Source organism: Canis lupus, chromosome 1, assembly GCF_011100685.1.
Source record: "Canis lupus familiaris isolate Mischka breed German Shepherd chromosome 1, alternate assembly UU_Cfam_GSD_1.0, whole genome shotgun sequence".
NCBI lineage: Eukaryota > Metazoa > Chordata > Mammalia > Carnivora > Canidae > Canis > Canis lupus.
Genome location: NC_049222.1, coordinates 102428508 through 102456360, shown reverse-complemented (window position 1 = coordinate 102456360; position 27853 = coordinate 102428508). Strand labels below are relative to the sequence as shown.

The 27853-nt window shown below is 44.7% G+C and overlaps 1 protein-coding gene across 1 annotated transcript; it reads left to right on the top strand.

Moving 5' to 3' along the window:
* Positions 1-20: 20 nt before the first annotated feature.
* EDDM13 (epididymal protein 13) lies at positions 21-27853 on the top strand. Its single transcript, XM_038527678.1, has 17 exons — positions 21-181; positions 3213-3328; positions 6396-6413; positions 6703-6708; positions 7499-7507; positions 9954-9962; positions 10323-10349; positions 13509-13562; positions 14154-14171; positions 16517-16522; positions 17282-17290; positions 18334-18342; positions 18696-18722; positions 19354-19380; positions 24468-24589; positions 26120-26157; positions 27547-27853. Exons 2-17 carry the CDS (start codon positions 3244-3246, stop codon positions 27569-27571), a joined length of 489 nt encoding a protein of 162 aa, XP_038383606.1. The 5' UTR covers positions 21-181; positions 3213-3243; the 3' UTR covers positions 27572-27853.

Below are 27853 nucleotides of genomic sequence, written 5' to 3'. Positions count from 1 at the left end.
TCATTGTCCTCTCACATGTTCAGTGGGGTAAAAGAGACTCCACTAGACCCTCCATCCGGGTCAGCTGTGCAAAAACTGAGCAGAGAACCAGCCAGAGCCCAGGAAGTGGACTGTCATTCCAGGGCCTAATCTTTGGCTTGCGATTCTTTGGAGGTTGGGAGAAGGAAGCCAGACCGCCCTGGTGAGATAACCGTGAATGTGGCCAAGCAGGTCACACCAGCTCAGGCTGCGACCACCTGTGTGGGTGCTGCTCCGTGGGAGTGATGGCCTCTGTGCTGGGGACACGATGTTCATCTCTCCCACTGTGATCAAGCCCTGGGATGGCTCCAGGAACTACATGGAAGGATTGGACTGGTTTTTCATTAATTTCTCTGCAGAGAGCTGGGAGGGGCGGGTGGTCCCGGGGCTGGTTTAATTTTTAAATTGGGTTAGTTTTAATATGAGCTGTTACTGTGCTTGTACTTCTTCTTATAATACAGGAGTATATTTGATTGTTATTTTGAGAAGCCTTTAATGTATTTTTCCATGTTTAAAATGTTTTTTAGTTGGGATAAAATTTACCTAACAAAAAGTCAATTATTCTTTTTAAGATATAATTTATTTATTAGAGAGAGAGAGAACATGAGTGGAGGGAGAGGCAGAAGGAGAAGCAGACTCCCCACTGAGCAAGGAGCCTGACATGGGACTCTATCCCAGGACCCTGAGATCTTGAGCCAAACTGTAAAGTCAATTATTTTAAGTATACAATACAGTGACATTTAGCACATTCACAATGTGCTAAAATTTCATCATCCCAAAGGAGATCCCATTATCATTAAGAACTTATGCCCCACCCCTGGTGATGACCACCATATTTTCTGTCCCTGGATTTACCCATTCCAGATGTTTATATGAATGGAGTCATAGAATGTGTGGTCTCCTATGCTGGCTGCTTTCACTGAGCATGATGTTTTCAAGGTGTATTCATGTTGTATATGTGTTGGTACTCCATTACCTTCATAGTTAAATAACATCCCAGGATTTGGACAGACCATATTTGCTTATCCATTCATCCATTAGTGGACATTTGGGTTGGTTCTACTCTTTGGTGATGGCAAACAATCCTGCTCTGAATATTTGTATGTGCTATGGACCAAGTGTACCCTCCCCAAATTCATGCATTGAAATCCTAATCCTCAGTGGAATGGCATTAGGAGGTTAGGACTTTGGGAGATGATTAGGTCATGAGGGCAGAGCCCTCATGTATGGAATCGGTGCATTCATAAGAAGAGACAGGAAGGCTCTGCTCCCTGCCAGGTGAGGACATAATAAGGCAGCCATCTGCAAGCAAAAAAGGGGCCCTCCCCAAATTGCTGTCACCTCCATCTCTGACACATAGTTTCTTCTATTATTATTTTTTTAAGATTTTATTTATTTATTCATGAGAGACACACAGAGAGAGGTAGAGACACAGGCAGAGAGAGCCCAAAATGCAGGACTAGATCCTAGGAACCCAGGATCATGACCTGAGCCAAAGGCAGATGCTCAACCACTGAGCCATCCAGGCTTCCCAAGTTTCCCCTATTATTAATATCTTACATTAATTTGGCACATTTGTTACAATTGATGATTGAATAGCAATACTTTACGATTAACTAAACTCTATGGTTACGTTAAGGTTCAGTCCTTGTACAGTTCCATGGATTTTGACAAATGTGTCATGTATCCACCACTACAGTATATTACTGAATAGTTTCACTGCCTTAAAACCCCCTCTGTCCCATCTATTTATAATATGCTTTATTTTTATGATGAAAAAAATTTAAAGCTTTGCTTATAACACCTTATGGTTAATGAATATTTGAAGTCTTGGAGAAATGTTCAGTATACATTGTGCATAAAGAATAAAGCACTTTAGGGATCCCTGGGTGGCGCAGCGGTTTGGCGCCTGCCTTTGGCCCAGGGCGCGATCCTGGAGACCCGGGATCAAATCCCACGTCGGGCTCCCGGTGCATGGAGCCTGCTTCTCCCTCTGCCTATGTCTCTGCCTCTCTCTCTCTCTGTGTGTGACTATCATAAATAAATAAAAAATTAAAAAAAAAAAAAGAATAAAGCACTTTAAATTCTGTACCCATGAAATGATCACTTAAGATATGCATGTATCGGGCAAATGGGTGGCTCAGTTGGGTGTCAGACTCTTGGTTTCAGCCCAAGTTATGATCTTGGGGTCGTGAGATCCAGCCCCCATTGGGCTCTGTGTCCAGCACAGGGTCTGCTTGGGATTCTCTCTCTCTTTGCCTCTCCTTCTGCCCCTCCCCTGGTTCACATGCTCTCTCTAAAATAAATAAATTCTTTTAAAAAATGCATGCATGAGATATCACATATCATGTATTAAGTGTATGTATAATCATATGTACATATATTTATTCTTGATATACATATATATAGAGTATCTGCACTGTTCCATGTGCTTTATAGATATATATACCCAACTGATCTTTTCAACAACTGATGAGGTTGAAAATACCATTATCCCCATTTTACAGATGAAGAAGCTGAGGCACGAGGTGGTTGAGTAACTTTTTCAGGGCACAGAACCAGTCAGTGTTAGGGACACATAAATGCACAAGAAAGTGAAAATATTTATCTCCAAGCAGAAATATGACAGGTGTTTTTATTTGCTTTGTTGTTTTCAGAACTTACAATTTGCCCAGGATGCAGTAGACAAACTGGTAGAATCCAATTGTGAATATTTTAGGTTTTGTGGGTCAGATGATCGCTATCACAGCTACTCAGCTCTCCTGTTGGAGCAGAAAGCTCCTGCAGCACTACAAAAACCAATGGGCTGCGTTCCAATAAAATGTTCTTTGTAGACGCTAGAATTCCACTTGCCATGAAATATTCTTTTGTCTTCCCTCCACCAACTGTTTAAAACTATAAGAAAACACTCTTAGCTCATGGGCCCTACAATAACAGGAGATGGGCAGGATTTGGCCTACTGGTCATAGGATAGCAAGTATCATGCTCAGCATTTTATCTATGATGTTTCTTTAAGATAAATAAGCAATGTCGGTGGCAGGAAGAGTGGCTCCTGCATCAGCAGCTCAGCGGCAGGGGCACAGGGCTGGGTGCCTGCCAACCTCCAGGCCAACTAGAGGGCATGCGTGGGCAGTTAGGTTGGCTCTGGGAGTCTGGGAGGACAGCGGGTGACCAGAGTCCTGTTTCTCTTGGAGGGAGAACGTCCATCTCAGATCCTGCCCCGCTATGCGCAGATGCGAGCTGTTTCTGAGGATGCCTCTGCTAATTCTGCTTTTCCTGGGACTGGCGGAAGCCTGTATTCCCCGTGAAGGTGATGTCGGCCCCCACTCTCCATCCCCCCTTCCTTTCTGCTTACAACAGGCAGGACCCCATGGCTGGCTCCAGATAGCCTCCCAAAGCCCAAAGCCCGAGCATACTCCTCCTGCTTGTGTCAGGTGTAGACATGCTCGGCTCTCTCTTCCCAGGTGGAGATGGGGAATGGGTGAGTCCTGTAGCCCTACAGCTTTATCACAGCCCCTGCCTTGAAGACTGACTTCAGTCTGAGCCCTGGCTTTGTCACGGGCTCTTTGTGACTTTGGCAGGGAGACACTGTTTTTTTTTTTTTTTTTTTTTTTTTTTTGAGACACTGTTTGAATAAGCCTGACTGTCCTCATTGGACCAATGGGCATCATAAGAATCTTCAGTCCCTCGGATTTCTATGTATCACCGATGTGGCTATGTTTGCTTAGTGCCTGGGAATTTACTTTATTATGGTCACAGACTTCTTTTTTTAAATATTTTATTTATTTATTCATGATAGACACACAGAGAGAGGCAGAGGCACAGGCAGAGGGAGAAGAAGGCTCCATGCAAGGGGCCCGATGTGGGACTTGATCCTGGGTCTCCAACATCATACCTGGGCCAAAGGCAGATGCTCAACCGCTGAGCCACCCAGGAATCCCCTGGTCACAGACTTCTAGCACTACCCCAGATCTTTATGATGTAAGGACACAACATATTGGAAAGAATCCTTGAGTTTCATCACAAAGCTGAATTCCTCTTGCCTCATTTGCTCCACAAATATTCATTGAGTTCCTGGTCTGTTTCCTATGCTCGATGCTGGAAATGCAGTGGATGAAAAAGATAAACATACTCTCATCTTCACAGAATTCTCATGTTACACAAATAAGCACATTCCAGTGTGGCCATTGAGAGAAGGCCTCTCTGGATAAGTGACATTTGAAGGGAGATGGGTAGGAGCTAGCCAGCCAGAGTTAGGGAGATGGTTCAGGTGGGGGGAATGATACATGCAAAGGCCCTGGGGCAGAAAGACACTGGGTCCTTTCATAGATCTGAGAGAAGCCTGTGTGTCTGGAGCATGGTAAGTGGGGACTGTTACAAGTACAGAAACCAACACACAGGAGCTCTTGGGGGTCAGATTAGGATGTGGATATTCAAAGTACCAAAGGAAACTGTCAGAAAGGGAATGTCATATTTAGGTGTGTGTGTGTGCGTGTGTGCGTGTGTGTGTGTGCGTGTGTGTGGTTAAATGATCAATCTTGCTCCTAATGAAGACTAGACTGGGCGGGAACCAGGGTTAGGGCTAAAGAGAGAAGTGAAGAAAGACTCCTATAGTTTTATTTTATTTTTTCATTTCATTTCATTTAATATTTTTGTAGCTGGATGATTGAGGCTGCTCTTAACCAAGATGGGAGATTTCTGTAGAGCAACTAATTGATTTTTTAAACTTTATTTTGAAATAATTTTAGACGTAAAGAAAAGTCACAGGGACGCCTGGGTGGCTCAGTGGTTGAGCATCTGCCTTCGACTCGGCGTGATCCCAGAGTCCTGGGATCGAGTCCCACGTCAGGCTCCCTGCATGGAGTCTGCTTCTCCCTCTGCCTGTGTCTCTGCCTGTCTCTCTGTCTCTCATGAATAAATAAAATCTTAAAAAAAAAAAAACAAAGAAAAGAAAAGTCACAAACTAGAGTTCCCAAATACCCTTCTGCCAACTTCCCTTAATGTTACCATCTTACCCAACCATAGCACAGAGATCAAAGCCAGGACCTTAACACCATTACAAAACTACTACCTAAATTACAGGCCCTATTCCTTTTTTTCCCCCAATATTTTATTTATTCATTCATGAGTGACACAAAGAGAGAGACAGAGACATAGACAGAGGGAGAAGCAGGCTCCCTGTGGGGAGCCTGATGTGGGACTTGATCCCAGGACCCCAGGATCATGACCACTGAGCTACTCAGGTACCCCCAGGCCCTATTCCAATTTCACTGGTTTCCCCACAAATGTCCCTTTTCTATTTGAGGATCCAATCCAGGATCCCACATTGTCCTAAGTCATCACATCTCCGCACTCTTGCCATTAGTCCTTAGAACTCATGGCTGAGTTAGTCAATCTTTCATGACATTGACCCTTTTGAAGAAGAGCCCTGATCAGATATTCTGAAGGATATCTCTCGATCAAAGCTTGTCTGAAGATGTCTCACGATTATGCTGAGGTTATGTATTTTGGGTAGGAACTCCACAGAAGTGGTGCTATGCCCTTCTCTGCACATGTTGTCAGGGATATTGATGTGTTTCATTATTCAAGATGTTAACTTTGATCATTTGGTTAAGGTGGTGTCTGCCAGGATTCTCCACAGTCCAGTAACTATTTCCTCTTTGTAATTAATGAATGTCCTGGGGGAGATAGTTGGAGATTATGCAAATGTCCTATTTCTCCTCAAACATTTGCCCTCCAATTACAGCATCCACCACCAGTGGATCTTGCCTGCAAATATGATCACTGTCATATTTCCTCCATGGTGGTTTTCTATTTCCCTTATTCCTTTTACACATATTAATTGGAATTCTACAAGGAAGAGCTGACCTGTGTGCTCTACTTATTTATTCAAGTACTTATTTATGTCAATATGAAGGCATGGATATTTATTTTATTAACAAGAAATAACAGATTACTTTTTGATGGTGGATGGGTGATGACCACGAATTCTCTTTGGGACATGCTATGTTTGAAGAGCCTGTAAGAAGTTCAGGACATCCACAGGTTGCACATTCCATGCTAGCAGGGCTTGAGATGTCTTGTTAGCTCTGTACCAGCATCTGTCTTCCCAACCAGTCTTGCAAATGCCTACAGAGCAGAGGCTCTGATTCATCTGCATCCCCAGCACCAAGCATAAGACAGTGGCCAGAGTCTGTGCCAAATGAATGTTGGTTGGGTGAATGAAGGATGGACAATGGGTGGACCTGAGTAGATGTACTGACACACACAGTGGGTGGGTTATCTGTCTCCTTGATCATCACAGTGATCTAACGCTGAATTCTCTCCTTACTTCCTGCTCCTGTTGGAACTTGGATGGCTAACACTTTTGCTTCCAGTCGCCATTGAAGAAAAAAGTAAGAACTGTGTAAACCCCCAAGTTTGTATTCCCATAGATAGCTCGTCTCAGATTCCTTCTGATGTCAATACCCCTCAGGGAATGCTGGGAAAAAGTGGGACTGGGGTCTGGCACACAGGTTTTGTCTTGGGGGAAGGGAATAACTGTAAGTAGTGAAGACATAAATGCTCCAAGAAGGAATAAAAAGAAATGAACTGAGATGGAAAATGTTAGCATTAATCCTACTCTCTCCCTTGCTTTTATTTTCCATGTTCATTCACTGATTCCTGGTTCTGTTGCCCTGCCAGTCAAATGTAAGTAAGTCCTATCTCCTTCCCCCTACCTATCCCTACCTAACTAGGGAGCCCTTCAACCCAGAGAAGGGATGTGAGGAAGAGGCAAGAATGCTGACTACCATGTTCAACAAGGGTACATTCTAAGAGATGGTCTCAGTGCCAACTCAGGCTTCAAACCCAGAATCTGCAGATCCCAGGGGGCAAATAGATGGACTTTAGGGAGGTCAACAAGCTTTTGCAATCTTGTGGAAAACTAAGTGTGCAAGAGCGAGAAAAAGGACTGAGAACTGGTGTGGTTTTCTGGGAATATGGACTTTATAACTGGTGATCAGATTTTCAGTAGAACCCCTGAACTTCTGCTCTACAAAGTATAATTGAATTGGATTGGATTGGATGTCTTCATTTGGTGGATTTTAGATGAGAAAAATACAGTGCAGAGTGGATAGGCTTCCCTCTTTTCCAAGTATCAACCTTCCTGGTCTCCAGTTGAGGAGTGGAGATGACAGTTGGTTGTTATGGAGACAGACCCTCCTTCTGGAAACCTCCAAAAACCCAGGTGGAAGGGGAGAACTGGTATCCCTGGGGTTTTTTGACTTTGGAATAAATGTATCTTCAAAGGGGTCCAGGGCTCTTAGAATGGGTAAAAGCTTCTCATTATCATTCCCTATCCTATCTCGGGACCTATGGGATACAATGAGGTATGAAGGATGACTTGATTGATTTCATATTCTTTCTGAACCCTTATTGGGAAAATGATCCCCACTGGCCGCCATTGGTCCTCTCCTTCCTGGGACTTGCACGTCAACAGTGCTGAAAGGTAAGACTTTTGTTCCACCTATCTCCCTTTGGTTTGATTATCCAGGTCCAACAAGGATAATTTCTGCTGACCTTCATTTTTTTTTTTTTTTTTTAACCCTAACCCTAACCCTGCCCGTACTCTGCTGACCTTCAATGGGTCTTTCTTCTCCTGGCTGTCTACAGCCCATCTTCTAATCTAGAAACATACAAAATTGAGTACTAGATTATCCTGAAGAAAACAAAGCACTGCACCCCTTCCTCCCTTCCCCCAGCCAATCAATCAAACAATCAATCAATAAAACCCAGTTGCCCAGAAATTAAGCACCTTTTCATGGTTTCCATATGACTAAAGGAAAGCCATCAGGCCATGGAGCTAAATTTGAGTCCACCTGACATCTAATATTTGGACAGATTGATTTCCATCTCTACTTTCTGAGTAAGATAGAAAAAGCTACATCATCACTATGTACCGATAATCCCCACAGACAATGCCTAAGGCAGTCCAGGTAACTATAACAGAATACCAGAGACTGGGTGGTTTATTTATCTTTTTAAGATTTTATTTATTATTCGTGAGACACAGAGAGAGAGGCAGAGACATAGGCAGAGGAAGAAGCTGGCTCCCTTTGGAGAGCCTGATGCGGGACTCGATCCCAGGACCCCAGGATCATGACCTGAGCCGAAGGCAGTTGCTCAACCACTGAGCCACCCAGGTGCCCTGGGACTGTAGTTTAAACAACAGTTATGTCTCCCAGTTGGAGGCTGGAAGTCCAAAATCAAGGTGCCAGTGATTCAGTTCCTGGTGAGAGCCTGCTCTTTGGCATGCAGACAGCTGCCTCCCACTGGGTCCTCACAGGGTAGAGAGGGGAGCCATCGTGGGATTCCAACCCTCCAGGCCTCATCTAAACCCAATTACCTCCCAAACGACCCCCCTCTAGATACCATCACATTAGTGGTTAGGGCTTCAATGTATGAATTTGGATGGAACACACGCATTCATTTGATAATAGATGGTGATCTAGAACCAGCTCAGGGAAATGAGACCATAGATTTACGACTGAGTCTGCCAGCTGGGAGGCAGGAGGCTAAGTCAGGAAGTGAGGTGATGACCAGCAGAAAGAGCACCGGCTCAGCACCAGGCACCTCTGTGTTCAGAGCCTGAGTCTGCCCCTTCCTCTTCGCTGGACCTGGAGAAGTCACTTCACCTCTCTGTGCCCATTTCATGTGGCTAAATGCAGTCACAGATGTTAAGCACTTTTTAATGCAACCTGAGAGAACCAGTTCAATAGTTCTTTCTGCTTCTATCCACCCATACACACGCACACACACACATACGCTAGCATAATTATCTCTAAGTAAGAATGCAATTATTATTACTACTACTACTTATATAATATTACTATTTATTTGTTTTTTTAAAAAGATTTTATTTATTTATTTGAGAAAGAGAAAGCATAAGTGGGAGGACGACAGAGGGAGAGGCTGAGCAGGGAGCCTGACGCGGGATTCAATCCCAGGATCCCAAGATCACGACCTGACCAAAGGCAGACACTTAACTGACTGAGCCACTCAGGTGCCCCCAGATTACTATTTCTAACATTTATAGAATGTTTACCTTGAGCCAGGAATTAGGCTAAGTCCCCGTCCCCAAACTCATTCTCTTCCTTCATTATTGCCACAGTTCCAAATGGGATATAATATCTGCATTTTTCAGAGGCATTGTGAGTTCACTGACCAGCTCACGATCACCCAGTTAGTAAAATATAGCCAGGATATCACATGTAACCTGATATTCCTGACAAGTTATCACCTGATTAAGTGATATGGAGAATGGTTTTGTGAGCTTCTCAAAAACAGGATTCTCCATTAGCAAACATAGTAGAAGTCCTCGGTATGGAGGAAACCTTACCACAACCCCACGACCAGTATCAATATTCCCATTTTGTGGGTGAGGACATGGAAGGTTTACGGAGGACATTGGAGAGATCTGAGCTTGAGTTCCTGCACCCACTCATCAGCTACATGAGGTCTCGAAAATTACATGCTTTCTCTTGTGTGATCTTCACAGACAACACAGGGACACTTTTCTGATCTGAGAGGGCTAGTGTGAAGTCACTAGGGCTAAAGACTCGACACCTCTTTTTAGAGTCAGGAACGGGTAGTCTCCCCCTCTCTTCCTAGCATGGCCGAGGAATGGCTCGTGACCCTTCCCCGGCTCACTTAAGCTCCGTCCAAAATCAAATGCAGAGACTCCAGCATGTCACAGAGTTCTGGATCTCAGTCCCTAACTGCCCACCACCACCCACAGTGGACTCTACTGCCCAGCCTGTTCCTGACCCCCAGCATCTCATTTTGTGTTTGGTTTTCTACCTGTGGCTCCATCTCCACGATCCCACCATTCTGTACCACGTCTGTAACCTTGGCCGCCACCACGCTGACTCTTCTTCTGGATGAGCTGCTGTCAGGAATCCTAGGTAAATATCTTGCCACACTCTGATGGCTTTGGACTAGGAACTTTGGTGCGGAAACTTTGAGCATGAATTTCTGAGCATCTCCAAAGATGGATCAGATATGCTCACCCCTCAGGAACTCAGGCACTGACAGAGAAGAGAGACAAATAGAAATTATATTAGAGATAAGGGATGCCTCATAGTGATGATGGGGGAAGGGGACAGTGGGGATATTGAGAGAAACCCTAAATCATGCCTGCAGCACCACAGCCATACTTCCCAAAGAAGACAGGTTGTTAAATGTGTTGAGCTGGGGAAATCCATTAATTAGGACTATGTCTTTGTGTCGTATTTGCATATCATGTGGTATATCTTCTTTCTCAGGTATGATGACCAGGTTGTCAACGGATGGTAAGTGAGAGGATTCTGGTGTTTCTCTTCTCTTACCTACATGGTCATGCAGATTTAGAGAGTCATTTACATTGTTACTTATCTACTTAAAATAAAATAAGTATTTTATTTACTCATTTATTTAGTGTCCTATTGATTTAGGAAAAGCCATTCAGACAGCATCCAGTTCCATTGTGTTTCTCTGAGTTTTTTTTTTTTAATTTTTTATTTATTTATGATAGTCACACAGAGAGAGAGAGGCGCAGAGACGCAGGCAGAGGGAGAAGCAGGCTCCATGCACCCGGAGCCTGATGTGGGATTCGATCCCGGGTCTCCAGGATCGCGCCCTGGGCCAAAGACAGGCGCCAAACCGCTGCGCCACCCAGGGATCCCTTCTCTGAGTTTTAAGGTGATAGAAAGCTTTTATTACCGCATGGCAGAGCTGGAACTCTACCCAGTAGTTATTATGCTGTAGATTAGATTTTTTAAAAGATTTTATTTATTCATTCATGAGAGACACAAAGAGAGAGAGAGAGGCAGAGACACAGGCAGAGGGAGAAGCAGGCTTCATTCAGGGAGCCCGACATGAGACTCGATCCCCAGTCTCCAGGATCACACCCGGGGCTACAGGCGGCGCCAACCACTGCGCCACCGGGGCTGCCCTTATGCTGTAGATTTTTGAAGACATAAAAATAGTAGGTGCACATTGGAAAAGTTAAGAGGACATACCATTAACGTCAGCATCTCCTCCTCATCCCATCCCAGGTATGTCTAGTCTCTGGTGCATTCGTACCAGAACTCTTCACACATACATATGGTTACCCTCAACGTTTTGAGTTAAAAACGTTACGCATTTCAGAATTTGCCTCTTCTTTCAAACACCTGAACAATATTTCACTCACTCTCGTGTAATTGAATGAGTCTCCTCTTCACAGAACTTTTGCTTTCCTCTTATTTTCATTTTGCATCTGCTTCAGTTTGTGTCTATGCTGCTGCGAGCAATGCCACATTCCTGCACTCTTTCCTTTTTCTTGTTTTTCTCGTTGTTTGCATTGACTTACGTTTGAGAGAAACTCCTAACAGGGAAATGGCTGGGTCAAAGGGCATAGGCAATCAAAATTTGGACAGAGGTTTAATACATTGACACTCCCACTAACAGCCAACAAGAATGCTTATTCCCCCACATGTTTGGCAACATGGGGAATTATGGAACTTCTTGATCGTCAGTGATGGGATGGCTGAAAAAACCGGGTCCCCATTTTGTACACCAGAATGAGATCCTGCCATATCCATGTACTACCCACACTACTGCTTATATTTTTCTTTAAATGGACTCAGTTTTTTTTTTTTACCTGCAAATAAACTCAAAAAGGAAACAAGACACCACATGAGTCAGTAGAAAGCCAGTATCTTTTGTTATAAGCAGACACTGTAAAAATAAATATAGTGAAAATAAAATGTTAGTAAATTATAATGCGATACTGGTTTCTACCGAGACTCTCCCTCTGAAGCCTGTTCTCCCCACTTTGGTAGAAAGAGTGTTGGAGAGGGAGTAACAGACAAGCCAACATCATTTTTGAGACTTCTTGTGGGCTCACAGGGGAATTGTAAAGGGAACCACCCCCCACTCTCCCTCTGTGTGGGAGTTAAAAGCTGTATTGGGCTCCCCTGAGATCTCCTTGGCCATCACCGAGGGCTCATGAACCACTTCCCAGGGGATGCATTTGGCCCCAGACGCCCAGGCAGAGTGGGTGTGAGCTGGCCTTCTAGAAGCATATCTGCCTGGAGCTCCAACCTTTACCAGCCGAGTAACCAGGGACAAGTCTATCTTCTTCCCACAAACCAGGGCTAGTGCTTATGATGTTAAGGCAAAATATATGAAAAACTCAGGTGCTAGGGAGCCAGCTAGAGCTGGCCCAACTCTGCCCACCCCATACTCTGTGGGTTCTGAAGTCCAGATCTCTCTTCACCAGTTTTGCCCCTTGAAGAAAACAGCTCTCATTAGTCAACAAGAATGCTTATTCCGCCACATGTTTGGCAACATGGGGGATTATGGAACTTCTTGATCATCAATGACAGGATGGCTGAAAAAAAAAAAAAAAAGGGGTTCCCATTTTGTACACCAGTAAGAGATCCTGCCATATCCATGCAGAACTCTCCTCCATTGGTTCCCACGAGAAATCCGAGAAATTGCTTGTATCTGCAAGTAATGAGATCTGAAGAGGATTAGAGAAGCAATAGAGGTCAGGACCCTGAGTAGATGGCATTCTCCCATTTCAAGGGTTCTATTCTGCTCCTTCTTCTTTCCTTCCTCCCTAACTCCTACTCTAAGGCAATCCACTTCATCCATAAACATCAGCCCCCTGTGGACCAGACCCATCCTCCTTGGAAGGCAGCTGCACTCTAAAAAAAAACTAAAATGTGCTACTTATTCTATACACCAAGTACCTGCTGGAAAGCCAAAGATCAATGTAATAAAGCTATTATTGGGCATGATAACTTAATACCTTCAACCTGAGCCATAGGCTCATGGAGGTGAAGATCATGTGACCACATATACAGATGGGAAAACTGAGGTCCAGAAGGAAGCAGAGCATCAGGGGCAAAGTGGCAACTAACAAAAGTTTCATTAAGCACCTTTAAAAAGCCAATGTGTGTTCAGGGCTCTGCTTGCATTGTTTCTTTAATTCCCTAACAGAGGTAGATGCCATCATAACCCAAAGTGACCCTATTTGCCCAGGACATTCCCAGTTTTAGCATTAAAACTCTCTCTCCTGGGAATCCCTTAGGTCCTGGACAAGCCTCAATGGCTGTTCATCCTGTTATAATTCCATTTTTATGACGAGGACACTGAAGCACAGAGCAGTGGGGTAAGTTGCTGATGGTCCAAAAGCTAGTATGTGTAGAGCCGAGATCTGGACAAGGATCCAAATCTTTCAATGCTGTGTCACTGTTCTTGGGATGAAGTCTGAGGGCTTTGCATCATCTAGCTCCAGATACTCTTGGGTCACGGTCATCTGATACCATTGTGTCCCCATGGAGGGGGTGAGCTCTTAATCCTTCCAAAGCCCCAGGCTCCTTCCCACTCAGGACCATGCCTACCCTGTTCCCTCTGCCTGGGATGCTTTTTTCTTTCCGCTTCCCAACATCCTCACACAATTAACCCTACTCATGTTTCAGGTTTCAGACACAGCGACAAAGCCTCCAAGATGCCCTCCCTGGCATCCCCAAAAGGTCAGCAACCATCAGCACCTTACAGGCTCCCACTGTAGTCTGCAGGTTTATCCAAACACACTCCCCTTGCTCATGCTCAGTAGATGACCTTCATCACTGCTTCTGTGACTAGACTCCCTGAGCAGAAGGACCTTGCCTACTTTGCTATCCAGGTGTCCTCACCCCTTGTACATGTAGATACTCCATTAGGTTTCATGGGAGAAGAAGACTGCATGATGGAGTCTGAGTCTTCTCCTGCCTCATATCCAGTAGTCCTTTTTTTTTTTTTTTAACTTAAAGATTTTATTTATTTATTCATGAGAAACACAGAGAGAGAAAGAGGCAGAGACACAGAGGGAGAAGCAGGCTCCATGCAGGGAACTCGATGTGGGACTTGATCCCGGGACTCCAGGATCACACCCTGTGCTGAAGGCAGACGCTAAACCACTGAGCCACTCAGGTGTCCCTATCCAGTAGTCCTTCTATCTCTGCTCTCTGCTAACTGGTCAGGGACACTTACTTGCTGGTATCTGGACTCCTAGTCTTAATGCCAATTTCTTTCTCTACTCTGCACCTCCATCGGAACCTGGCTGCCTGCACTCTCCCCTCCAGACAGATCAGAAGAAGAAAGTGAGTACTGTGTCCTTGAGATTATATTACTGTGACCCCCTCTGGGCCTTGGAATTTCTTAAAGATTCTGGGAAAGGGTTGGCCCAGACACTCACATTTAGACATTGGCCTGGGGTCAGGAGCACAGTCGATACAGATAGACTCCACCAAAGGATCTAAGCTGTGGTGTGCTGGCAGATGTTTAACAACTGTCTCTGTGAGGGATGGGGTGGGAAAGAGAGCTTCTCTACTTCTCCTCCAAGGCAAAGATTTGTCCGTCTTTTAAACCCACAGCCTAGAAAAAGGTCTGGGAACACAGCTGGACTATACAAATCTATCTATCTATCTTTTTCTTTCTTTCTTTCTTTCTTTCTTTCTTTTTCTTTCTTTCTTTCTCTCTTTTTCTTTGTTTCAAGATTTTATTTATTTATTCATGAGAGACACAGAAAGAGAGGCAGAGACATAGGCAGAAGGAGAAGTTGGCTCCCCACCACAAGCCTGATGTAGGACTCAATCCCAGGACCCTGGAATCAAGACCAGAGCCAAAGGCAGATGGTCAACCACTGAGCCATCCAGGTGTCCCTACACAAATGTTTCTTAAAGGAAATGAATGTTCTCTACTACTAGGAGAACATAGTAATGTACTGCTAATGCATGGTATTTTTGTTAATTGGAAGGAGTCGAAGAGAAATAATATTGGAACATCTACCTCTGTTATATTAGTGAATTTTTACAACACTATGAGCCAGATGGAGCCCAAGTTAGAAGTCATGGTTCCCTAACTGGCTGATCATCAAGAAAATGAAAAACAAAACAAAACAAAACAAAACGAAACATGATTTTCTGTGTTCTACCCACAATTTTTGCATGAGAATACCAAGGGGTGGGATCTAGGAATCTGTTCTTCAAAAGGATTTGATTCAGATGGTTTGAGAACCACTGAGCTAGAGCGTGAGTTGGCAAACTACAGCTTGGCCCACTTCCTTTTTTTTTTTTTTTTTTTTTTTAAGTAAGGTTTTATTACACCTAATCACACACATTCATTTATGCATCCTCTATGGCTGGTTTCTTGCTGCCAGGGCAATTGAGTAGTCACGACTATGACTGCTGACCTGCAAAGCCTAAAATAGCTACTATCTGGCCCTTTATAGAGATATTTGTTGGGACACCTAGGTGGCTCAGTCGGTTTAGTGTCCGACTCTTGATCTCAGCTCAGGTCTTGATCTCAAGGTTGTGAGTTTAAGCCTTGCGCTGGGCTCCACAGTGGGTGTGAAGCCTACTTTTAAAAAAAGATAGAAGGTGATGTTTGTTGACCTCTGAACCAGAGCAATGCCTCTCAGGATCTTTGTTTAGAATTAAGATCCCAGCTTTGCACAGTGACAGTATTGTAGCCAATGAGGTTTATCCAAGGCAATAATTAAAATTAAGATCCATCTCAAATCTACCTAAAGAGTCAAAGCATCTGGGGTGGAGCATCACATAACCAGATTGTTTAAGTGGGGTCCATCATAATTTATGGGGGTGAAGTGAACTAATAAAGAAGTGGTGCTTTCCCCTCCATCTTCATTCTTTTTTTTTTTTTCCATCTTCATTCTTTTTTTTTTTTTTTTTTAATTTTTATTTATGATAGTCACAGAGAGAGAGAGAGAGAGAGAGAGAGAGGCAGAGACATAGGCAGAGGGAGAAGCAGGCTCCATGCACCGGGAGCCCGATGTGGGATTCGATCCTGGGTCTCCAGGATCACGCCCTGGGCCAAAGGCAGGCGCTAAACCGCTGCGCCACCCAGGGATCCCCTCCATCTTCATTCTTAAGTCCCACTTCTACTCTCCCCTTGAGAAGGAGAGGCAGTGATTCACTGGTACCCATCTGCTTTGCGTCATTGTGTGGCTCTTCTAAACACCCTCAGTGACTGTATGAATCTTCTTTCACTTATAAAGCAAGGTAATGATGTCCATGCTATTTTAGGGTAGCTTCCCTATGACTATGAGGTAGATAAATATTTATCTAAAATTTAAAATAATTTTTTTTTAAAAAGTGCACAAGAAAACTGGTGAAAACCAAGTACATTCTATTGTCTGGGTACTGGTATGGTGCCAATGTCCATTTACTGGTTTTGATAATATACTATGGTTTTTTAAGATGTTGCCATTGGGAAAAGCTAAATGACAGTTACATGTGACCCCTTTGTACTATTTTTGCAATATTTTACGAGTTTATAATTAATACACAATAAAAAATTGAAGTTTTAAAATTATTTAATGAAGGAATAATGGAGTGTCCTTGGAGCAGTGTTAATGTTATTTTACTCTCTTGCCTACTCTTTTCCATACTGAATCCCTGACCTCTGGTTCCACTGTACCCTCCAGTGAAAAGTAAGTTATTTCTCCTTTTCTAGGGGTAACTGGGATGTGTTTGGGTGTTATGAAGTATATAGGAAGCAAGAAGGGGAAGGGCGTCTTTGAATTGTCCAATTCAGGGCCCAGGTTGAGAGAGACCCTCTGAGATCTCATTATACTGCCCACTGACCCCACCTCTGAAGGAGGCTCAGGATGAGCTGTAGGAGTCCACATGCCCCTTGAGGCTGTGGGGAAAATTGAGAGAGGGTGTCTGAGACTCAGGTGGGTCCGAGGCTGCAGGTATGACTGGGTATGTGAGCACATACACATCCAAGGTTCCCAGATTTTATCAGATTCTGAAAAGCCAAAGACCACTGCCCCAGAATTCAAGGATGTATTTTTTTTGGGTAAGGTGCAGCCTACTCTTTCCTGACCCTCAGGAGAGAAATGAGATAAAAATGAGTCAAGGGGATCCTTTGTTGATAATCTTTCTAATCTCTGGGGGACAAATCCCTAAGGAAAATGGGTACCTAGAGATTCTGACAGCCTGGATAAATGTCTCCAAAGGGGACAAGTATAGTAGAAGTAACCCGCCCTGGCCTCCAGCACCTCATGAAATCTGGTGGATACCCTCCTTTCCCTCCTATGGGAGGGTCTCTTTTGAGAACCATCAGGTTGGAGTGAGCTAAGAAGGGGCCATTAACACTTTGCTGGTCCTCTCCTCTCTGTTTTTGTTGATGCCCAACGACCTGCCTGTACTGGATGTTCTCCTCCTTGCTGCTCACATCTCAACAGTATTGAAAAGTAAGATTCTTATTTCATGTTGCCCCCCACCCCTACCCCTGCTTTGTTCCCTTTCTTATCTCTGCTAAGGGGTCCACTCCCAGCCATGGATCATCTCTCAGAGAACTTTTTTTAAAACCCAGGGACTTGGGGGGTGGGGGTGAATGGATGACAGGCACTGAGGGGGGCACTTGACGGGATGAGCACTGGGTGTTATTCTGTATGTTGGCAAAGTGAACACCAATAAAAAATAAATTTATTATTAAAAAAATAATAAATAAATAAAACCCAGGGACTTGAAAAAATAGCTGTACTACTTTGACTTTTAAAAAGGTGGGGTGGTCCTATGGGAAATAAGCCCCCTCCTCAAATCAGGAATATAGGCAATGATATGGCAATGATGGTGATTACAGCTAGCATCCCTTAAGAATTTCTTAAGTGCCAGGCACTGGAAGCAGCACCTCTAAGGTGTCATGCCCGTATTCTCCCACAAGTTCTTCACAAAGTAGACATTATTTGTCCAAAGTCTGTAGGGGTGCTGACAACACTGGGACACTCTACACAAGGAGAAGGATGGATGGCTGCTTCCCAGCCTAACCTTGCTCCCATACAAGTTCCTCAAGCCATTCAATTTCCCCTCCAACCCAGACAACAAGGATTTTTTTTTTTTTAAGATTTGATTTATTCATTCATGAGAGACACAGAGAGAAAGAGGCAGAGACACAGGCAGAGGGAGAAGCAGGCTCCATGCAGGGAGCCCGACATGGGACTCAATCCCGGGACTCCAAGATCACGCCCTAGGCTGCAGGTGGCTCTAAACCGCTGAGCCACCCGGGCTGCCCACAACAAGGATTTTGATGGTCTCCCCAGTTCACTGTCAAGTCCTACCACACCGCACCTGGGCTCTGCTCTCATGTGCTCCCAGTCTCCCCACCTTCTAATCTGATTTGTTTCCTCCTTATGGTCTCATCTTTCATGACCCTTTGGACTCAACACTCTGGACTTTGTCTGCGCCCATCATCTTGCTTCCTCAACCACCCTTTTTTCTGGATGGGCAACATCAGAAATCCTAGGTAAGAATCTCACTCTGGGCATGCCCTGGGATTTTAGTGGGAAGCTTGTCTGGCAAGAATATTTTTCAATAATCAGTATGGGCAGGGACCATGCAGGGTAGTAGAAACCCCAAAGATGAATCTGCCATGCTTCTGCATGTACTATGTAAACTTATAGTCTGGTGCAGGAGATGGATGGTTATAATGCAATATAGATCACGGTCCTGAGGGAGGTGCCAATGAAAAAAGGTGCCTGGAATCTAGCAGGGTTTCTCAGAGGAGAGGTAACTTATGGTGAGCTTGTCAAACTCATGGACCCAAGAGCAATTTCCATGCTGCCTTTTGTAATTCTGTTTGTGCATTGTCTTCTTTAGGTTTGCTGAGCCTCCAGGTGTTGAGTGGTGAGTAGTGATCGTGCTGTATGGGCCTTTTATTTGTTTTTACTTCTGTGCACAGAAACACAGAGTTGCTTCCTTTCTCGATGTTGGAAGAGTCTTTAGAAATCACTGAACCTCACACTCTCTCTCATCATCATCACAAACAGCATAAGTGGCTGATCAATACTAACTAGCTCCTCTGTGCTAAGTCCAGTTCTAGGTGTCAGGGAAGAGTAGGGAACCAGGCAGAAAGAAATTGGTGCCTGTGTGAACTTGCATTCAAGTGAGAGGAGAAAAAAGACAAAATAAGTAAAGAAGTAGATTAAGTGTCTGTTGGGTGTGGATGGGTCCTGTGAACACAGTGGAGAAAGAGAGATGGAAAGACAGTGTGGGAGCAGTTGACAGGTTTTTAGTGGGCGGTGAGGGAAAGTAACATTTTAGCAAAGACCTGAATGAGGTGAGGGAGCCAGTTGATTGCACAGCTGGGCCAAGGGTGCCAATGCCACCAAGCAGGAGAGTGCCTGGGGACCAAGGGGCAGCAAGGCCACCGCATCCCCTCCACTTCACATCAGAGGCCCCCAGAGGCCCTGCCTCCACCCCTTCCCTGCTTCCTTAGTGATTTCCTCTCCTCCTCCTTCTCCATGTTCATCTTTAGAAGAAACAAGTGGTTGCAGGGAAGAAGGTAAGTCATGGATCTGCACGTTTTCCTGCCTAAAGGACAGCGAACTCCTTCAGCCCGGTTTATGAAAAAGCTGCCAGAAGAGGAGAAGCCTCCAGGTAATCATGGGCAGAGCTTTAATACCCGGGAAGGTGTCCTTGTGAAGGGCATCCAGAGTCCTCAAGCTACCCTGTTCCTTCGTGCTGCCCATTGGTGCCAAGGAAACCCAATACACTGAGGTAAATGAGGGACACATTCCTGTTACCCCTGGAAATTACACATCAATCCCAAGAGTCAGAGCCAAAAGCCAAGAGAGGAAACCAGGCAATAAAAGTGAGCCTCCAGGTGGCACAGATAGTGGCCATAAGCACTTTAAAAAGCTTATGTTTATTAAGTTCACAAAAATAGATGGAGAATTTCACTGGAGAATTATAATTTGTTAGAAAAAATAGTCAAATGGCAAGTCCAGATTTGAAAATATGTAACTGAAATGAAGAATTTGATGGTTGGGCTTAACAGCAGAAAACAAGATTAGTGAGCTAGAAAACAGGTCAAGAGGAATTACTCAAAGTGAAGTGCAGTGGATAAAAGAATAGAAAAAGCACAGAAAGCATACTGGTAAAAATAACCATCAAGCAACAGATTTTTAAATTTCTGAGGAGCGCCTGCCTGGCTCAGTCAGTCAGAAGAACATGCAACTCTTGATCTCGGGATCATGAGTTCAAGTCCCATGTAGAGGTTAGAGATTACTTAAAAAAATAAAATCTTTTAAAAAAATTTATTTATTTATTCATCACACACACACACACACACACACAGGCAGAGGCAGAGATAAAGGCAGAGGGAGAAGCAGGCTCCTCGCAGGAGCCTAATGTGGGACTCAATCCCAGATCCCAGGATCAAGACCTGAGCCAAAGGCAGCTGCCCAACCGCTGAGCCACCCAGGTGTCCCAAAAAATTTTTTTTTAATTTTATTTATTTATTCATGAGAGACACACACAGAGAGGTAGAGATATAGGCAGGGGGAGAAGCAGGCTCCCCGTGGGGAGCCCGATGCAGGACTCCATCCCAGGACTCTAGAATCATGACCTGAGCCAAAGGCAGATATGCATCCACTGAGCCACCCAGATATCTTCAAAAAATAAAATATATTTTTTAAAAAGTTCTGAGAACCCCAAGGGAGTGAGTATAAAGAAAACCACTTCTAGGGATCCCTGGGTGGCGAAGTGGTTCGGCGCCTGCCTTTGGCCCAGGGCGCGATCCTGGATACCCGGGATCGAATCCGACGTCGGGCTCCCGGTGCATGGAGCCTGCTTCTCCCTCTGCCTGTGTCCTTGCCCCTCTCTCTCTCTCTCTCTGTGACTATCATAAATAAATAAATAAATAAAAATTAAAAAAAAAACACTTCTAGGAACATCATCACAGAACAGTTTATTTTTTTTTTATTTTTTTATTTTTTTAAAGATTTTATTTATTTATTCATGATAGTCACAGAGAGAGAGAGAGAGGCAGAGACACAGGCAGAGGGAGAAGCAGGCTCCATGCACCGGGAGCCCGACGTGGGATTCGATCCCGGGTCTCCAGGATCGCGCCCTGGGCCAAAGGCAGGCGCCAAACCGCTGCGCCACCCAGGGATCCCACAGAACAGTTTAAAACCACAGACAAAGAGAATATTTTTGAACCACCCTCCTATAAGAGATCTGTAAGAGAGAGACAGAAAATTTGAAAGAAAAATAGGGAGAATTCTATCATAATAAGTATATCCCTGAGCTGCTAACCTAAAGGAAGCCAGCATAACTATTCTGACACCAGACATTGCAGGTTCTGAGTCAAGAAGTATTTCTAGAGATGAAGAGGAGCATTGAAATCGATAAAAGGATTAATCCACCAGGAAAATATGTCAGTTCTCAACCTATTTTCACCCAGTGGCTGGTTTTTACATAAAACAAAAACAGGCCAAACTACAAGAAGAAATAGATGTATCCATGATCATAATGGAGAACTTTAACACCTCGCTCAATAGATGGTGGAATAGGTAGATAAAACAATATCAAAGGTCTAAAGAAAAAAAAGGTCTAAAGAGCAACAAACAAATGTGACATAATTGATGCAGAAAGAACTCTGAACCTGACACTGAGGGAATGCACAGCCTTTTATTTATTTTTATTTATTATTATTATTTTTTTATGCACAGCCTTTTAAAGTGAACATGGGATTGTTTTTTTTTTTTTTTCTTACCAAAACTGGCTGCATTTTGGTTCATAAAACAAGCCTTGGTCAACTTCGGATTGAAGTCATTTAGAGTATGCTCTGTAAGTGCAGTGGAGTTAGGCTGTAAATCAATGAAGTATTAGGAAATCTAAACTTATAAATTAATAAGTAAATAACCCATTGGCCAAAGGAGAAATCACAAAATAATCAGAATTTTGAATTTAATGACAGTAAGGATATTGCTATCAACACTTGGAGGGTACAGCCAAAGCTTTTTATTTTTTTGAAGATTCATTTATTTGTTTTAGGGGGAGGGAAGGGGCAGAGGGAGATGGAGAAAGAAAATATCAAGCAGACTCCCAGCTGAGCGTGGAGCTGGACACAGCCCCAAGACCCTGAGATCATAGCCTCAGCCCAAATCGAGGTGTCCCAAAGCTTTTATTTTAAAGATTTTATTTATTTGTAGGAGAGGGAAAGAGAAAGCGCGTGGATGAGTGAGAGGAGGGGCAAAGAGAGAAACAGAGGGACAAGTAGACTACCCGCTGAGCACAGAGCCCAGCTCCACATGGGGCTGGACGCAGGCTGGATATTGGGCTCAATCCCCGGACCCTGAGATCATGACCTGAGCTGAAGGCAGATGCTTAACCAACTGAGCTGCCCAGGTGCTCTGCCAAAGCTTTTTAGAGAGAAATTTATCATCTTAAATGTGGACATTAAGAGAAAGGAGGGAAGAAAGGTGAAAATGCAGGAAACCAATGGTTTGACTACCTAGCTAAAGGATTTTGAAAACGAGAAACAGATTAAACCCAAGGAGGAGGAAGGAAATGATAAAAAGCCTGTGAAAAAAAAATATGATAGAAATCAACAGTGCTAATAGCTAGTCTTTTGGAAAAAAACTAATACAAATGTATTTCTCTAGCACTGCTGATAAGAAACCAAAAAAACACAGGAGAAACAAATCACCAAAATCAGGAGGGAGGGGATGCTGCAGGTATTAAAAGAACGATAAAGAGGATAGTTTGAAACACCTTATGCCGATAAAATGGCAAGTGTAGACAAAATGGACAAAATCCTAAGAAAACTCAAATGACCAAAAGTAAAACAAAAGAAGGTGAAATATCTGAATAATCCTTTATCAAAGACATTTAATCTTTAATCAAGGAAATTTATTTTTTTAATAATTTTTTTAGACTTTATTTGACAGAGGGAGCGTGACTTCACACACAAGCAGGGGGAGCAGTAGGCAGAGGGAGAAGCAGACTCCTCACTGAGCAGAGAGCCCAACGTAGGGCTTGATCCTAGGACCCTGAGATCGTGATCTGAGCCAAAGGCAGATGATTAATCGACTGAATTAATCACCCAGACACCCCTAATCTAAGAAATTTAACCAAACAGACTTCCCACAAAAACACACAGGGACACCTGGGTAGCTCAGTGGTTAAGCATCTGCCTTTAGCTCAGGTCGAGATCCCAGGGTCCTGGGATCGAATTCTGCATCAGGCTCCCCGCAGGGAGCCTGCTTCTCCCTCTGCCTCTGTCTCTGCCTCTCTCTCTGTGTCTCTCATGAATAAATAAATAAAATCTTTAAAAACAAGCAAACAAACAAACATACTCCCAGGGTGGATGCCTTTAATGGTAAACTCATCCAAACACTTAAAGAGGAAATCACTGATCTTCTATAAAATCTTCCATAAAATTAAAAACAGGCATCTTCCAACTTAGTTTGAGGCCAGGATAACCTTGAAAGATTTGACAGACACCCTTTAAGAAAGGAGAATTTCAGGTTAATCTTCCCCACAAACATAGATGGCAAAATCCTAGATTCAATATTAGCAAATTCAATTTGGCAAGGTTCTTTAACAAACAAGCAAAAACCATGACCAAATTGAGTTGATGCCAACAATGCAAAGGTGATATATGGAATCCTACCCTATTAACATAAAGAGGGGAAAAATCATTATCATCTCAACAGATACAGAAAAAATATAATAAAATCCCACGTCATTCATAGTTACAAAATAAAATCTCAGCACACCAGGAATGGAGGGAGCATCTTCATAGGACAAGGAGGAGCTCCCAAAAATGTAACGGGAATAGCCAGTTTAATGTTAAAATATTGGAAGCAGGCACCTGGGTGGCTCAGTTGGTGAAGTGTCTGTCTTTGGCTCAAGTCGTGATCCCGGACTCCTGGGATCTAGTCCCACATCTGGCTCCCTGCTCAGCAGGAGTCTGCTTCTCCCTCTCCCCTTGCTCATGCTCTCTCTCTTTCTCTCAAATAAATAAATAAACAAAATCTTTAAAAAATAAAAAAGAAATATTGGAAGCTTTTCCCACCTGGAGCTTGCAAATGGTTCTTGCAGTTAGCATTTCCATTGTACATTACACTGGATGGTCCATCCTGTGCAAGTCCTTCCCAGATGAGAGATATGAACTAAAAGTCACAAAGACTGCAAAGAAAGAAAGCAAACTCATCTTACACAGACATGACTGCACACACATGCAATCGTAACATGGTTATCATAAGAATTTGAGGTTTTCTGCATATTTTGCTAAAATATTTAGAATGAAAAAAGCAGGAAAGAATGTTGGGGGAGGTGAGAAGGACATTTGTACACCACGTTAGGTCAGAAGCAGGGAGGTGACAGGGTCCAATCTGGGTGTGAGGAAGATCCTCCTGGCACACCCTCCTGGCTGATGGCTTCAGGGACAGAAGTGTGGAGCAGGAGGCCAACTGGCAAGGCTGGTGCCTGGGGGTGGAGAGGAGGGAGGGGGAACCTACAGCTGTAGGCCAAAAATTGCAGGGGCAAGCGGAAATGGGGTGTGAGGTTCAAGAAGGGCATGGGTTTCCAGGCAGGAAGGGCATGCCTTCAGCATGCATTCTTTCCACCGGGTTCTCCCAGAGAAGCTTTCCCCAGCCACCACCCCCAAGAAACCACCAAGCAAGCGGACCAGATGGAACATGTTGAAATGCACCTACATGATGGTCACCTTCTTGTTCGTGTCCTACAACAAAGGAGACTGGGTAAGAAGGAGCTTCTCATCTAAGGGGGGATGGGGAGGGAGGGGGATGGGCAGAGAGAGAAGAAGGTACAGAGAAGGAAGGGAGTGAGGGGTAGGAGAGAAGACCTCTCTCAGTAAATTGAACGCCCCTCCCTCCTTCCCTCACTCCCTCCCTGTCTCCACCGCCCCCCTCCTCCCTGCCTCCATCCTCAGGCTTGGCTACAAGCCACTCCCTTCTATACTAACACAGCCCCAGAGAGTACTATGAAATACTATCATTCATTGATTCATTCATTCATTCATTCTCTTTGTCTCTGACTCTGCCTCTCTCTCTCTCTCCACATAAGGTAGGTTCTTAAGGACCAAGTAATTTGCTAAACAGTAAAAAGAGGTATAGGGGTATCCGTAAGGGGCCAGAGGCATGGAATAATGACTACTGGGAAGAAATGGCCAGTAGTCATTCATTTCATCCATACATTCAAATATTTATATATGCAGCAGGTCCCTCACTGGATGCTGGGGAGCATAAGACCCACAAGGTCCCTGGACCCACAGAGCTCACATGATAGGAGGACAGGCATGAAATGAGTGATGAGCTCCAGAAAAGGAAGCAAATCAGGGGACCTCTCACAGCATGTAGGGGAGTAGGCTGCTTTACCTGAGAAAGCAGGATGAGGTTGTAGATGCAGCCTGCCTTGAGGATTTTAGGGATAGCTGTTGTGAGTGAAGGGAAAATACAATGCAAAGACCCTGAGGCCAAAATGCATGGTTGTGCCTTTGAGGAACCAAAGGAAAATCTGCACGAGTTGAGAGGGGCAGAGGGATCTGTGTCCAGATCACAAAGCGGCCTCCTAGATCATGGCAAGAAGGAAGGTGGAGAGCCATTTGCAAGCTCTGATTTGAAGTCAAAAAGGTCACTCTGGATGTTGTGTGTGGACAGTAACATGGCATCAGGGCAAGAGTGAGAGCAGAGAAACAGAGAAGGCCTGGGTGATCCCAGCAGGATACATGGTTATGGTAGTGGGCGTGAGGAGGACCTTTTGTAGAGGTCCTTGTAGAGCAGTTTTACAAGGAAAAATGCTAGTGGGTTGGGTGTGATGGGTGAGGAAGATGGGACCAACAAGATGAGCTTTGGGCTTGGACTTGGGTCCTTGGTTAGACCAGTGGTTCTCCAATGGGAGGGTGACCTTGCCACCAGAGGATGCAGCAGCATCTGGTGATACTGTTGGTTGTCACGCCTGGGGATCCAGGAGATGCTACTGGCCTTTAGTGGGTGGAGGGCCAGGGATGCTAAACATCCTACATGGCATAGGACAGCCCCCACAACAAACAGTGATCTGGGTCAAAATGTCAGTAGGGATGAGCTTGAGGAACCCCACTTCTGGGGATGGGGAGAATCTAGGTGGAAGATGGGACAGAACATGGGTCACAACAAGAGCAAAGGAGAAGAGAGAGCAGGGAAGAGGACAGAAGGGAGGGAAGGAACGTGACCTGCCTCACCCCTACTGTGTCTTTCTCTGTTTCCGGTTCACTTCTTGGTCAATCCCCCAAGTGTTACTGCCACCACTGTAACACAGAAATGGACATCAGGTATGTCATGGCCGGGAAGGGCATTGTGTCCACTGCTGGGCTGGGAGGGCTTGCTCCTGGTTGCCTCAAGTTTGAGAAGGGAACCCCTGGTGGGTTAGAAAACTCCAATTGTAGAATTCCAGAGTTTTATGAAAAGTCCTGAGTTCATTGATTGTCCTGAACCTCAAGCCGATGCTTGACGTGGCCAGTAAAGAGCACACAGGTAGCGGGCCTTGGAGAGCTGGGGGAACTCAGTTATGAATCTGCTCAATGAATTTTATGTTGGATTTGTTTACCTTGTGGCAAAACAGACCTAACATAAAATCTACCAAGAGTTAACATTTAGTTAATTCACAATGTTGCACAACCTTCACCACTGTGGAGCTACAAAACGTTTTCATCAACCACTAGTGAGCTCTCCGTGTCTCTGTGGATTTGCCTCCTCTGGACACGTGCTGGAAATGGAATCACACACCACGTGGCCTTTGTGTCAGGCTTCACTCACCCGAGCACCGGGATTTCAAGGTCTTCCAGGCAGTAGCAGGGGTCAGTGCTTTGTTCTTTCTTATGGCTGAGTAGCATTTCCAGGGATGAACAGAGCACATTTTGTTTATCCACCCAACAGCTGAAGGACATTTGAGTTGTTTTCACCTTTTGACTATTGTGACTGGTGCTTCTACCAACATCTGTGTACACTTTTTTGTTGCAACACTTGTTTTCAGTTTTTTCGGGAATATACCAAGTGGCAGAAATGCTGGGTCACGGGGTAATTCTGTTTAACTTATGAAGGAACTACTGCTGGATGGATCCTTGATCAGTTAAAACGGTTAAATAGTGAATTTTATGTGATGCAGATTTTACATGATTTTAAAAACTACAAAAAGTGGGGGAGGCTAGAGTTACCCTTAGGCTGTAGCTTGCGGCCCCCTGCTCTATATTGTGAGACCCTCTGGAGCAAGTAGTCGAACTGATCCATCCCAGGAACTCCAGGACACAGGGCAGACCTTATGTATCTACTCCTTGCTCCAACCCTGCATGGCTCCAGTGTGCCAGGCTGGGGGTACAGTGGAGCACGGGGTGCAGCGGGGCTGGGGGTGGGAGAAGCAGGGGAGGTCCCGGTGGTCACTGAGTGTGCTCTCTAGCAGGAGGGTAACTGGCAAGCAGCGGAGGAGCCTGGAAGGCCTGGTGGTGGGAGGACATATGTAACTAGAGGGGCAGCCCTCTCCCAACTGGTGGCTGCAAGAACCCCTGGGAGGGGAAAGTACCTACTAGGGGTGACAGGGAGGGACCCCCCATCTCCTTGGGCCGGGGGATGTGCATTCTACGTGATGGAACAGCCCAGTGAGTAGGACGCGTAGGACCCAAAGCCAGGCGCACCCGCATTTCTCTGCTCTTTCATCCCTTCCTTAGGACGGACCCCTGCTGCTCCTTCTAGCAGACCCTGCTCATCTCAGCTCAGCAGTCGCCAGTCCCTCATCTGCCAGGTAGTCTGGCCTCCTCCGGGTCCCAAGAAGCTGGTCTGATCCAGATGACCAGTGTGGAGGGTAACAACATGGGTCCTCTGAGGATGACACTGCGGGAACGTGTCCCTGGGTCTGAGGGTCCGGACAGACCCAGGGGTGTGAGCATCTGCAGGGGTCTCCCCACAACTGCTCTCCATGGCCTTTCTCAACCTCCCCCCATTGTTTCTCTAATTAAACCTACACTAGTTGAAGCA

Bases quoted from the DNA above. Each gene is read 5' to 3' on its own strand.
- EDDM13 (XM_038527678.1), top strand. From the start codon at position 3,244: ATGCGCAGATGCGAGCTGTTTCTGAGGATGCCTCTGCTAATTCTGCTT. The intron at 10,350-13,508 runs GTAAGTGAGAGG...CTCATGTTTCAG, and splicing joins GACCAGGTTGTCAACGGATG to GTTTCAGACACAGCGACAAA. The intron at 24,590-26,119 runs GTAAGAAGGAGC...CAATCCCCCAAG, and splicing joins CCTACAACAAAGGAGACTGG to TGTTACTGCCACCACTGTAA.